This window comes from Oculina patagonica, chromosome 2 (genome assembly GCF_052425735.1).
Source record: "Oculina patagonica isolate OP01 chromosome 2, crgOcupat, whole genome shotgun sequence".
NCBI classification, from domain to species: Eukaryota; Metazoa; Cnidaria; class Anthozoa; order Scleractinia; family Oculinidae; genus Oculina; species Oculina patagonica.
The window spans coordinates 39452312-39467360 of record NC_135759.1 but is presented as its reverse complement, the minus strand read 5'-3'; the positions used below and the strand labels follow the sequence as shown (position 1 = coordinate 39467360).

At 38.6% G+C, this 15049-nt stretch overlaps 1 protein-coding gene across 1 annotated transcript; it reads left to right on the top strand.

The window, feature by feature from the left end:
• Positions 1–8931: 8931 nt before the first annotated feature.
• Positions 8932–12900, top strand: LOC144644699 (uncharacterized). Its single transcript, XM_078504228.1, has 2 exons — positions 8932–9118; positions 12313–12900. Exons 1-2 carry the CDS (start codon positions 9064–9066, stop codon positions 12660–12662), a joined length of 405 nt encoding a protein of 134 aa, XP_078360354.1. The 5' UTR covers positions 8932–9063; the 3' UTR covers positions 12663–12900.
• Positions 12901–15049: the final 2149 nt, after the last annotated feature.

The following is a 15049-nucleotide window of genomic DNA, read 5'->3' as shown; positions in this document are numbered from 1 at the left end:
ACGATAACAAGTGGTTTATTGTAATAGAGTTAATAAATAAATCATTATTACGTTTATGTAATTTTACTGACTAATGGACCGGAGTGCAAGCACGTATGCTGCAAGAAAGCCAATGTTATGGTAAAGGAAGAAAAAATTACTGCTTAAAAACCAGAAAACGGAATGAATGCTTGATTTTGTAATTTAAGTTAACATACTAGTAATTTACTTAAACTAACTAAAACTGCGAGAGAATCAAATGACTTTGATATACCGGCGTTGATTGGCTGTTACTGACATAAAACTGTGACGCGGAATTTTTTCGACACACAGTGCTTGACAGTGTAATACCTCATGTTCCATCAACATGACTAAGCTCCTGCAAGTCTCTGTTTTGATGCTCTGCATAGCCACGGGTAAGTATTACTAATGATTATACAAGAATCGAAAAGAAAAAAGAAAATTTGCTTCAAAGTAGAAGTCTAAAGCCATGAGGAACCAATTCTTGAAGGATTTCGGTTTGCATGATGTTTAGTTTAGGAATCTCGCCCCCATGCATATACATGCAGCTGAAATTCTCAACTGCGCGCTGGCCGAAAGTTTTACTGACCTCAAGTATTTTACCAACCGTCTTTATACTGTTCCCATGAGTCTTGGTAAACTGAACTCAGGTAATTGAACTGAAAAAAAAAAAACACGGGACTAATGGTAAATGATTAGTGTGACGACATGCAGTTGTGCAGTTGCGTTTATATGGAGGCTGTGGAGGCGAGATTCCGTTAGTAGTTTATAAAACTAAACCCGCACCAAAACGACAGTTTTAAGAACCCAAAATAACTCCCGATCTGCAGGCGAAAACAGAAGCCGAAAAAAAACAAAGCAAACAGCATGGAGAACAAGCTTTCAAAGTATCAGATACAACTTCACGCTATTTCATTCTCACATCAAGAATTATCCACTGGAAAGAAGAAAACATTGATTCAATGTTTTTTAAATTATAACTCTTCACTGTCGAACGTTCAATTACAATCTACGACGCTGAAATTCCATTGCTAAAAAAGTTATATGGCGAATTTATGAGCACAAAACATCGATATTTTTGCTTTACTCTTTGTGACATAAAAACTAGCCACTTCACTTTTGATTTGTGACAAGATCGATATCACGTACAGGAAAGCTGTCTTTCCGGTTAAAGATGTTTTAAACCAGTAAAATCATAGTTAGAAATTATCTGAATACATGTACACATGACATTCTCTCTTTTTTGCCCATATCATAGTTAATATGTCAGATGTGTCTCGAAAAAATAGGGAAAAACTGTTTCAAAGTCTACCCAGGTTGTTAATAAATCACTTGTCAGTCTTGTCTGATCTTGTAATCCACTATTATGATTTCCTTGTCATCAGCTATTGGCCTGAAATGTTATGAGTGCCGTGGTGATGAATAGGCATGAATAGATTGTGCTAGTAAATTCAGGAAAAGTTGCTTCACAATATACCCAAAAGTTGCTCTAAAGTTGCTCAAATATCAAAAAGTTGCCACCAAAATTTAGAAAAGTTGCTTGCTCTAGAGTCGTTTTGTTTTAGATATATACTCAAAACATGTTTGTTTGGTTTGTTGCCATTTAAACATTTTCAGATAAATATTCTTACAAAAAGCCATTGTTATGCTGTGTGCTGTTCACTAGTATTTTTTTTAAAAAAAAAATTAAAAAAAAATTAAAAAAAAAATAAAATAAGAAAAGTAAAAAAAATCAGTTTTGATAAAACCAGTGTTAATAAAATTCTTCGAAATAAAACGACCTTTTATGGTTTGGATCGGTTTTATATCAATTTGTTGCTCAAAAGTTGCCAAGGAAGGCAAAAGTTGCCCTAGGTTGCTGTTACTACAAAAAGTTGCTCAAAACGCTAAAAGTTGCTCAAAAGTTGCCGAGCACAATCTATTTATGCCTAGTGATGAAGACACTTGCAGCAAGAGCACTCTTGAGAAAAACAAGGACACCAAGTTGTTTGACTGCGGTCCATCGTCTACCAAAAGGTGCAGCAGACTGTGGAGGAAAACAGAAACTAACACCACGGTATTCTCAGAATGCAGCAATGTAAAGGACTGTGAAGCGATAGAGCGTGGTTGTGACGAAATTAAAGATAAGTTCGACAACTACGATTGCGCAATTGGGTGCTGTGACACTGACGCATGCAACGCATCCTCGGAGACCCAGGGGCAGTTAGTGGGGGCGGGGGAAAGTCTATACGGGCGAAAAAAAAATCGGCGAAGAAAAGTCTAGAACGAAAAAAATAGCCCCTGGGGACAACCTCTTACCGGACCAGTTCCAAAAGGACGCCGTCGTTCTGGCTTCTGATTGGTGCCAGAAAACCTTTGTTATTTTCTGCCCAATCACAGAGCGGCAAGACCAGGAGTCGTTTCGTGTGTTCTTACACGGATAGATACACGAAGCCTAGTTGGTCGCCATGTTTTCTGTTCGTTGAAGCTACAGTTGGAGGAGAAAAGTTGCAGTCACAGATGTAGGGGAAATCGTTCGGCAAATCTGCAAGAAACTTACGCGAAATACGCTGGATCTTCGTAGGTATCGTACACGCACCGATTAACTGATGTCGATATAACTTGGACGTGTTTCGAAATTCGCTTTCTTTGGCTGGACGAACAGTTTCTGGTTTCTTTCTCCTGCTTTCTCGCATCACTTGCTGTGACTAAAACTGTGCCAAATAAGCAGTGTATTTTTTTTTATCGCACGGGCCAGGCAGGTATGTCAAGCAACGGACAGCTTCGTGTACGAGTGCACCAATGCTATCGAGCGCCGCCATGTGAGTACTTGTTCACAATGAGTAATATTCATTTGGAAGAAAATTGCCATAGGCCGTTTTACGGATATTGACTTTGCCCCCTTCGCTTTTCTTTTATTATGGTAATTGTGAAATTATCACAATAAAAGAATAAATCATTTTAATAAGCATTATAGGATGCGAAGGGGGCAAAATGCCGTATCCGTAAAACGGCCTATGACGGTCGAGTCTATTCTTTTGTTGTTGTTAATAAAAAGAGAAACCTTGTGGTCGAGTTTCTGAAATTATTTAAATTTGTCAAATCTTATTTCACCCCTTCAGGTTCCTCAGTATGTATATCGAGGTACATACATGTACTGTCTTAGAGAGTATGGTGCATACTTACATAGTGAAGTTTTGCCAGTAAGAGCCTAGAAGATTTACAAGCCACAGCCTGAAATTTACCATTTAGACACCCATTTTTATAAGAACCAATTCCATCTAAAATTTGTAAAATATTCTTATTTGGTAGGCAAGTATTATTTTCATTATTCTCATTGGAAATACTACCTCTTTGTGGTTCACTGCACCAAAGTGGCTCATTAAATATCTACCAATAGTCACCTAAACTTTGGGAATAACTCCTATTACTTATATTTGGCTATCAACCTGTGTTCGAATGTAGAAAAAGTGAAATTGTACAAATAACTACTTTACTTCCTTACCTCAAATGCTGCATTCAAAGTGTAAATATGGCAGCCCTGTTTTATACTTTACAAAAATGCTTTGTTGCATGCCCCTGTAACTTGTATACCTTATCTTTCAAATATGAATATTGTCAATTACCCCAGTAAAAGCATCATGCATGATGAATGAATTACCAGTAAATTTGTATGGCCTGATAGACAACAAGGAGTTGAATCCAAAGGACTGTGTCAAGCACAGATCAGTCACTCTTGCTTGGAATTGGACAAGGAATGTAGGAAAATTGTTTGGAAAAAGTCTTTATTAAAATGCATTTCCCTGGAAGATCTCAAAAAAATTAAATCGTCAAAGCTGATGAAAGAATACAATACAATACTTTAATTTGACACTCCCCTTACAGGGCTTTTCAGTGATGGGAATGCAATGCCATCACATTGCATTCTAAGAGGTAACTGTAGACTCTAGTACTGTTACTTGTTCCACCTGGTACTATGTTCATCTGTTTGGCGTTGAGGTTGTGTGTTGTTTTGAAGTGACTATACTGTTTCAAAACAAAGAATGGCTGCAAAGCCAAATGGGTGGCCTTTTTAAGGCAAGAAATTACACAAACGCCTGCTGTTCTACACCTTGATGTAATGTATATGAAATGATTCACATATGAACTGCGGATGTATATGTAAGTGATAAATGATCGTCGCAGTGAATTTCCAATATAAGCAATTGGAATAAAGAAGCCTGAAAAAAAATTCAGGGCTTCCAACGGGATACAAACCCGTGACCTCCGCGATACCGGTGCAATGCTCTACCAACTGAGCTATTGAAGCCACACATTGGGAGCGAGGTCAATGCAAGGTCATTGGGAGCGAGGTCAAGGCCTTGTTGGCCTTTCTTCTTTTCTTGTTTGAACACAAAAAAGGTTTGTTTTAGGATCTTTATGTTTTGTTTACATGTTTCATGAATGCAGCTGCTAAAAACGTCACATCCTGGCAGTAAACAGGATATTTCTCATAGGGAACTACCGTGTAGGGTTACCTTCCACAAGCCTTGTAGGTAAAAAGCAGAGCATCTGGAATTTACTTACTAAGATGTCATACTGTTCATTACATGTTGAGAGATTTGAAATTACAAGTTTGCCTGTGTCACTGACTGAAAAATCAACATGATCATTGAATTGCCAGGCATGTTTCTATCACTGTGCAGCACAACTTGAGTTAAAAATACAACAGTGGCACCTGATCCTGGTATGAACAACATATGTAAATACATCAGTGATCACTTTCAGTAACAACTGAACTCTGAAGTTCAAAACCCAAAGATTGCTTTTTTGCTGCCGTCAATCATAATAATGGCAATAACCCACAAACCTTAAAAAACAAGCCAACATATTTGACCTGGTTTAAATTTCTCCCGTGACTGGTCCGCTTAGATGATTGACAGTAGCAAAAACTGTAAACCGGTTTAGCGGTTGATTGAGCTGAGTTCATGTTACTGAAAAGCACAATATACTGACAGTATCTCAATCTGTATTATCAAAATGAAGAAGTCATTGTTTTTCAAAGGCATTTTGAAAACCACTTGTCAATCAATCAATTTACTTCATCCCATTTATCATCACACATGCACTGTAGACTGAACTAGACTAGGCAGAGGCACACAGGCTATAAATTGTTTTTAGTTATACAGTTAAAAAAAACTACATCTCAAAAAACAGTCAGGTCCATTGATGAGGAGTCGATTAAAACGACAGACATTGGTATATACAGTGGCTTGGAAAAATTCTGTGACTCAATATCATTAAATGATAATCTTTTGCACTTTACAAAATTAAAATGACATTTCACGAATAAAAATCAGTGAAAACATCAGATGAGAATTAAAAACTAAGATTAAATAAACAAGTTAAGCTTATAAATAAGTACATTTACATTTAGCTTCATTTGCACGTTTATGTCAGGGGAAAAAAGGAATATTACATCATGAAATTCACTGTTCTCAAAGAAAGCTGAAGAAAGTTGTGCTCCTCTCGTACACGAAGCTGTCCGTTGCTTGACATACCTGCCTGGCCCGTGCGATAAAAAAAAATACTCTGCATATTTGACACAGTTTTAGTCACAGCAAGTGATGCGAGAAAGCAGGAGAAAGAACCAGAAACTGTTCGTCCAGCCAAAGAAAGCGAATTTCGAAACACGTCCAAGTTATATCGACATCAGTTAATCGGTGTGTGTACGATACCTACGAAGTTCCAGCGTATTTCGCGTAAGTTTCTTGCAGATTTGCCGAACGATTTCCCCTACATCTGTGACTGCAACTTTTCTCCTCCAACTGTAGCTTCAACGAACAGAAAACATGGCGACCAACTAGGCTTCGTGTATCTATCCGTGTAAGAACACACGAAACGACTCCTGGTCTTGCCGCTCTGTGATTGGGCAGAAAATAACAAAGGTTTTCTGGCACCAATCAGAAGCCAGAACGACGGCGTCCTTTTGGAACTGGTCCGGTAAGAGGTTGTCCCCAGGGGCTATTTTTTTCGTTCTAGACTTTTCTTCGCCGATTTTTTTTTCGCCCGTATAGACTTTCCCCCGCCCCCACTAACTGCCCCTGGGTCTCCGAGGATGCATGCAACGCGGCCTCAGCTGTCTCAATCGGAATCCTCCTGCTGACCGTGTCCTCTGTCCTGGGCCTGGCACTAATGATGTAGGCCGCAAACCAAGCGGCATTGGTTGTTGTGAAGCAGCTATTACACATTACACGGGAGAGAGTCGTCTATATATTTCTTTTAGGTGCAATTCGTATTTCAATCAGAGTAAAAAATGAGAAGCGTTTTCCAGCTGCAAATAACTTCATTGTAATTAGTTTAGTGCAATTTGCGATCTTTTTGCTATTAAAACATTAAACCTACTTTGTGTAGTCTTCGTGTGGTCAGTGAATAAAGCGGGTTGATCTTTGATATAGTTTATAGGAGGGTTTCTCTTCCCTTATCAATATAGCCTAGCACTGTTTCCTTATAAATACATCCCTACTACCAGGTTTCTTTTCGTTTTTCTTTATTATTTAAATTTCGAAACGACAGTGGAGTTTAATTATAAGAGACAGGCATTTTTTTTCTCGAGACAGTTTTTACCGGACCATACATAAAATTTTGAATCAGCTTTATAGCCATCTTCGTTTAATCGGAATGGTATGAAAATTAAACCAGTTATTGCTCTTAAATTGACGTTTGGTATAAGGTATTTTTAGGAAACTCAATATTTCCATGACAACGATAAATAGAAAATCTCGAAATCAGTGAAACGTGAATTTTCTGCGATCCAGATTTCAAAGAAACAGGCCAATTCTTAAACTTTTGTCAATCCAATAAAACACATAAAAATCCAAAAAATCGAATAAATCGCAATAACATTTCCAGCCGTCTTTCTTTGAATAATAATAATAAATGGACCTTGAAGTGGACACTACTTTGATGAATTTGCCCTAACACTATATCCAGACCGGACTATTTCACTATTCAACTAAACGCTGGCAAACTTCGCGTTTTTTTTTCTTAAAATAATTTGGTAGGATAGGTGGTTGCGTCGTGAACTTGACGTTATCATGGCAACGGCATTTTGACAAATTTGTAATTTTTTTGTTCCTATTTATAATAATTTATTTTTATTGCAATTATTTTTTACCTTTTTAAGTTTTTTTTTTCGCCGTTTTATTGACTTTGAGTACTTTTTAGTAATTTTCGGCGGTTTTCTGACGTTTTGGTAAAAGTTTGAAATCCAATATGGCGGATCCTAGATGGCGGCCGTTTTGACATCATGATGTTATTGTCACTGATGTGGCGTCATCATGCCACGTGACGTATATCGAAAGAAAGATTTTTGGACATACTATATATTCTCTTATAACCTGCGATCAGGCTTTCTTTTTTTTCGCGGCGGAGGGTTGACCCCTCCGCCGCGAGAAAAATAACGCCAGATCGCAGGTTAATTCTCTGAGTTTCATTGTGATTGGTTTAATATTCTAGAAGTCGCGGACTGAGAAGATCCAAAGAAGCCCGGTCTGAACAGGTCATTTCCGAGTTACCCTTTGCATCTGTTTCAAAACGAGTCTACGTGCGAAACCATGCAATCATACAAATCAAACTCATTTTCATTTGAATGATTTCGCACGTAGACTCGTTTTGAAACAGAGGCAAAGGGTAACTCGGAAATGGCCTATAGGGTTAAGATAACGGAAGAATATATTTAAAAGTCATGTTTTGACACCATAAAAGTTTTGTTGATTTTCTTTCTCGCGGTCTCGAAGAAGGTTTTATTCGGTAAAGATCTTAAAAGCGGCTTGACATATTTCCTTGAAGAGTTCAGCGGGCATGCTTGATAATGTCGATAATTTTCTTGCAAAGTTTCATTAACAGTTTACTGGAATCCTGGAACCAGATTAAACTAAAAAGAGAAGTCGCGAAAATGCGAAAGATGTGAAAGCCACTGCAAGGTAATTAAAATATCATGGAAAAAGAAAAATTCAACATTTGGAAATAAAAACAGACCTGTAAAAATATGGCATGATTCGGCAAACAATGTCTGCCGATCAAATTGTTCCCATGCAAATGAATTTAAAGTATTATAAGTATTTTTTCGAATGTAGACAGTTACTTTCAAATAGAAGGAGAGCTCGAAACTTAACCATTAATATGCTGAAATTACTCCAAAAACACGTTTTTTTAACCGTTAATTGATTTTCTTGGCTCAACGGTCCTAAATTTCTCTAAACTTGGCTAGAAATGCACTTTTTCTGACACTGCAGTCAGTTTTTTTTTGAAAATTCCATGTAAAAATGTACAACATTTTACTTGGCGCATGCGCATAAGCCAAAATTTGGACTTCTTTCTTTCTTTTTTTTGCTGAACCGTTCCGATTTTTTTTTTCCTTGCTCCTTTCCTTTTCGTTTTTCTCTGCTTTCTTATTCTCTCTATCTTTTAATCTGTGCACCACTTCTACTGGCCTGAAAAGTTTTGATCTTAATCCATGGAAAACCCTAGAAAAGAAAACCATGATCAAGTACGGGTATATTGGCCTGTTTTAGCACCAAGTACACCAAAAACTGATCACGTTTTTTCGATTAGCTCTGTCAGAATGCAGTCAATAGTCAAGACGGACAGTCCTGTGGAAAGATCTATCCAAACTCTATAAGTTGTACATCACAAAAATCTGCTGATGTGTAAATTGGTGACGTCATTAGTGGTTGAATGGCCATTCCTTCAAATCCCGGACAAAATCGACTACTTTATCCACTGGATAGTGATATTCGTTTGGTAAATAGCGTTATCTATCCTTTCAAGGACCAGGGCTTGACCAAACCAGGAGTTGACAGTACATGCCACCTTAAATTGGCTGTTATCACTCGAGATGTAAACAGGGTTACTGACTGGATATACAAGTATGGTAACGCGCCAGTGATCAGGAATAGTGCATATTTTATTTAGGCCTAACGTGCGACAGAGCACGTAACGAGTAGGAGAGGTGAGGTGAATTGGCAAGTAGACGAACGAGGTGTGTCATAGTTTGCACAAACCGCCCTGAAATCGAGCAACGAATTGTGAGGAGCCACAAACATGAGCCGCTTTTTGCTGACAGTGACTGTTGTTCTTGTGCTAGTAGTTGTGCCTGGTAAGTCTGAGTGTTGTCCAAGCGGCAAAATGCTAACAATAAGAAAACTACGTTATATTTGTTTCAGTACAGTCGAGCGCCACTTAAAGGGCTTGCTGTGGACGTCTCGATAATGCGTATAGAGTTTTTTTTGGAAGCCCACATAGACATAGTTACACGCTTAAGCGTACGGACGCCTGTTTAGACGTAATCGCTCTTTGGTCGGCTCTTCAGTAGTCGCAAGTCTCGGCAGAAAAAAGCGAGACAAGTAGAGTTAAATGACAAAACAACGCCACACTACTGCATACTCGACCGTACTAATCCAAAGACTGGCTGATCGAAGAAAGTTTCTTTCAGTCATAACTGCTTACTGTAGTTGCTTATTGACCGATCGACTTATTGAGATTTATAAAGGTCTTACTGAAGGTTCAAAGTATATCATATATTACAAATATGTGACTACACTGCGAGGAGTAACTTCTGCCGTTCTGTCGTCTCACAAATGTATATCGATTTTTCCCTTTCAAGAATGTCACACTAACTGACTTTTCTAAACAAGTTTTCAGTCTCAAAAACGCTACGAAGATTGAAGCGAAAACTTAAACAAATTTTCTTAAATCAAAGGTGTTGCATTTTCACAGTACGGTGCTCAAGCACAGAAGCATTCATGCCATGGACGGCAACCGTAGGTCGATTATTTCTTCTTTGACGTTTATTCTCGACATTTTGGTCCGTGAAGTCAAGTTACAAATACCAAAACGGGGGCCTTCCAACTCATTCTTGATGAGAAGAAAACGCGCCGAAAACAATAAAGGTTGCTTTCTGGCTGCCATCCGTAGCTCAATCTAAATCTCTCACCGCTCGTTAAAGGATGCCATAACACTGAAAAAAGGGGCTCTGATAATTTATTAAAAGAAGAATGTGCAAAACTGATAAACAATTACTAATATAAAATTCTTTGTTTGCTGGGAAGGAATTATGGAAATAAAAACAAACTGCTTTTTCAAATTATTAGACACAGGTTGACAAATTAAATTGTGATTACAGTCAGTCTGTTTCGTGATGTTTTCCATGACCGAATTAGTGCCTTCGGGGTAATCTTGACTTCCGTCTCTAAGTTCAAACTTGAAGAAACAACACAAAACAAAAATTGCACCGACTTTGCTAAAAAAATGAACAGTATAACGTTAAAGTACTGCTGAATAGCTTTCATTTGAATGGTCACACACTAGGGTTTTTTTCACATAGCTAAAGGTTGTCAGTAAAATTGACTCAAAGTTTGATTCTCTGAGGGTTGGGCTAATTGCTCATCATCATTTGCATCATAAGAATTTTACGTTCTTGAATCTACATTACCCCAGGCAAAAGATAATCGGTTTTCTTTCAAGTAACATTTTGTCGACATGTTAGATCTAAAGAACGTCTATTTATGGCGATGGACGGATCAGGAACAACAACATGCTGTGGTCTTTAAAGAATACCATTATTTCTTCAATATCATTAGCTTGCCCTTCAAATATTCATCGGTATATTTAAAAAAATTCAGTTAATGCTTGGAGTACACAAAAAGGATGACACTGAATATGTAGGATGAAGAACATAAATACGAAAACGAGTGATTTTACATGATCGTATAACTGATAAGAGTAAGCGTTGTAAAGGGTGAGTAATTGATGACAGTGTTATGATGAAACAATGCTGTTCTGTTTTCAGTTAAAAAATCACCTAACCGTAGACTTTGGTCGGAACTTAGTGAATGCAGTGACAGAAAAACGAAGCTCCATCGGTTAATTCTCACAAACAACACGCAAAGTTAATTACTACGCAGTGTTGCATGATACAGACTGTTGACTGCTAAAAACTTCCGTCATGATCATTAGCCCATGTCTGTCTCTCACCTGTTTACACGAGAGGTGTTTACCTAAGTTTTGTTTTAACTTAACTGAAGTAAAAATGACAAACGTGTAAACGTCGTGTTAACCTCAGTAAAAACGTGTAAACCTCAGTAAATGCCGGCAGAATCCAGAAAAAGCCAACCCAGGTTAAGTTGTCGAGAGTTGCATGCCTTATTAGGCATGATTTAGCTTGGTAACCAACGGTTACCGAGCTAAAAGCAGACAGTGTCGCAACATCTTGGCGGAAAGTGTTCACAGTGAACATAAAAGAGTAAAATTTCGATTTAGGTAAAATGAAGCAAAGATATAATTTTCGTATCGCCGTTTTCCTTTCATCGTCAAGTGCCGTTGAAGGTTTTCCATTGTTTTCCAATCTGTGCCGAGGAGACTGTTACAAAAGAAAGCGGAACTGTTTGGGGACTGTTGGTCGCAAGCGGAAGACAAACTCTAATCGTCTAATACAGTCTAATACAGCCTAAAAGCGGAGCTCTATACTTATTTTCTGGTTCTTAAAATGTCGTGTAAAAACTCTCATTGAAAATACTGTTGTTGAAGTTATTTAACGTATAAGGAAGATCCATAGCCAAAAGAAATCGTCAACTCCAATCGCAAAGGGAAATTGCGCTTACAAAATCCACTCATTACCCTAGACAAAAAATAAATTTGAACTTGCAATTCAATGGAAAAAATAACATGGTCAGCGGTCAGCTTCAAAAAACGTATGATCTCAATAAGCTGTACACCTGAGCCCGCCTTATGGTCATGTGATACTGGTCAGCGAATACCTTATTTTGACAATTTACCATAACATGGATGTTCAATACCAGCCGAAATGACATTCTTCTCCCCCCGCTAGGGTTGCCTTGTGACTCCCCTCCCCCTCCCCTGAGAGTCTGTAGGCGTGCGGGAGCGGGCGTACGCTCACTCGATAACCAAATTTTTTCGGCTTTATGGGAATGCTTATTTTCTTTACCCATGGTGCTCCGCTATAAAAGTCAAAATTCAAAGCTTCCCCCGAGTAGGAAGAAGAAGCTTAACTGCTACGCAGCAAATATCTCAAGCGACATGTTTCTTGTGATAGAAGTTGCTCGTATATGTGTAACAAAACTTGTTCCGGGAAAAACGAAAATTATTTCTTTTCACCATGCGTTCATCTACAGAACTACTACTGAAATTTGTGTTTTTGCTTTTTCTCGCACTTTGTGCAAATTACCCCTAAATCTCGTCTTGCATTTCAAAGCATTATTACACAAAAAACTGTTTTTTTTTTCCTGTCCAATATCCTCTAAATATCTAATGTTATTTTTTCGTTCTTATCAGCTATTGGCCTGAAGTGTTATGTGTGCAGTGGTAATGAAAACACTTGTAGCAAGAGCGTTCTGGAGAGCAACCAGGACACCAGGTTGATTGACTGCCCTTCATCATCAGACAGGTGCATGAGAACCTGGGAAAAATTCAAAAGTTCTACTGTGGTAACGAACGCTTGTAGTAATCAAGGACAATGTGACCTGACACAAAGCGCCTGTGACCTCCTTGAAGATAATCTCGACAACTACGATTGCGCAATTGGCTGCTGTGCTGCTGACGCATGCAACGCGGCCTCAGCTGTCTCCATCAGCGTCTTCCTGCTGACCGTGTCTTCTGTCCTGGGCCTGGCACTAATGATGTAAGCCGCAGACCAGACCATTTATGTTTTGTTATAGTCACTGCACGGTTATCTTCAAATAGTCAAAGTTGTGGAGTTCTAATACGAATGAAACAACATTGTTGCACGAGGGGAACACGTTTTAATATTAACTTAGGTGCACTTTGTATTTCACTAAGAGAAAAACTTAATTAGCCAATTATACAATTCGTTTATTTAAATTTGTAACCAACTTTTTATCCATTAAAACATTTTTAAGCTTATGTTTTGTAGCTTTCACTTGGTTAGTAGAAAAAAAAGGCGAGTAAATTTTCCATAGGGGTTTTGGTTTGGGGGACGCTCACTGTCCTCCGCAGTCAAACCTCTCCTTACGGACACCACTCAATTCTTTATTGCGGTTTTCAGTGATGTGCGAACTCTGAAATTCAAAATCCCACTAACGATTGCGTTTCTCGCTGCCGTCAATCATTATTATGGCGACAGCTAACGAACCATGAAAAACAGAAACAAACAAAATCAATCGAAATCCACCAATCACAACTGACAAATTTAACCTTTTGACCTGGTTGAAGTGAACTTCTATTTCTCAAGAGGTCCGCAAAAACGATTGACGGCAGTAAATAGCGTAAACCCAGAGTAGGTTGGACAGTAGCTCGCAGTGCATTATTGGTAAAACGTGATTGATCGAGATTTATATTTTCAGAGTTTGCATATCACTAAAAACCGCAATAAAAGAGCCTCTATAATACAGTTCACCGGAATACAAACAAACTCTATTCAATGATAACTACAGCGTACTGCAGCCTGTTCTCCAGTTTTTTTCCCCTCTGTTTTTTGTAAAACGACGAGCGGTTGTCGTATTTTAATAATTTTATAGTTTTTGCACGAACACGCGATGTGTATTGAATCGCGATTCGTGTTCGCTTGGCCAGTGATTGTGCCTTACACGTTCACGGTATCCTATTGACTCAAAAATATACAGCTTTGCACCCTGCGCCATGCACAAGAGTGGACAGCCGTTATATGGCCAAACATTTAGCCGTTAGGCGTAAAATTAAAAAACAATAACCCTTTATAGCCGTAAAATAGGTTTACATGTACCTTAACGACTAAGCCATGACGTTCAGCCGAGGGTCATTTGACTTAAACTTGACCGCCTCCTGGAATTCAGCGGCAAAGTAATTTTTGGCATGTATAACGTACAAATAAAAGATTCCGTCACGGCAAAGCACGACAAAAAAGGGGGTGGCGCACCTCAAAGGCCTATTGCCAATTGTTGTCTGAAAAACCCCGACAGCCTAGCCACAGAGAAGCTCGGTTTGCGAATAGAGAAACGACGAACAGATCATCTAAGGTTACTGATTTCAAGCTGCAAATTGTAATTAAACGAAAATGAAAAACATGAGAGAGCAGGAAATAAAAATGCCAGGTGCAAGGCGAAACAAGCAACTTGTCAAAGCCGATAAAAATACGATACCGAGATCGTACAAGAACAAGGACCACTGAGCCAATAATATAAAAAGCCTGCCAAGTGGAGCAACCCACAATAACAATAAAAAGAGGCAAGGCAATAACAATTCGGCTTGGAGAAATATGAACCGGCAAGAAACTCTGCTCCTCAAATACAATCGAAAGCGTAAGCACGAAAATATGTGGACCGTAGTTCACATGTGATAGTGAATTACTAAAAGCCTTTCAATGAGCTACTGCTCAATGTACCTGGAACCGATCTATAACATGAGCATATTGATGTTAGCCATCCCTCCGATGGTGCACATGTATAAAGTTTAACGTAACGTCAGCTTATAATTTACAACACGAAGGAAGGAAAAGAGAAGGGTTTAGCTAGGAAGTGGATACAAAAATAACCAGAGGATCGCCATGTCGAAGGCTCGAGCAGTACACGCCCAAATACCGTATCTGGCTTAGCTGACTTCAATAGCTGACTGCGTGTGTTATCAAAACATACACGATCATGCAGATTGATTATAAGTCTTCCTAAAAAAGACACCGTATAGCTAGTAAAACAACGAACAATAATCTTGTACTTATCTTTTAAACTGAAGGGTAACACTTTAACATCTTGCTTCAGATGAAGCCGCAAAATATTTTCTTGAGCTCTCGACACTGAAAAATTGTCTTCCCAGGAGATGTACTCGCTGTGATGGTGAAAGCAAGAGGGAGTACTTGACAATGCGACCCGTCATTTATACTGACGGACTGATTACGCCTTTACATCTGATTGACTGTTATGTCACACGACTGACCACCATCGGATTAACAAATATGTGTGGAAGCCAAATGTCTCGACATAAATAACATCAAGCCTTTGACTTGATGTTTGGTTTTATAGCCGTAAAATAGGTTTACATGTACCTTAACGACTAAGCCATGACGTTCAGCCGAGGGTCA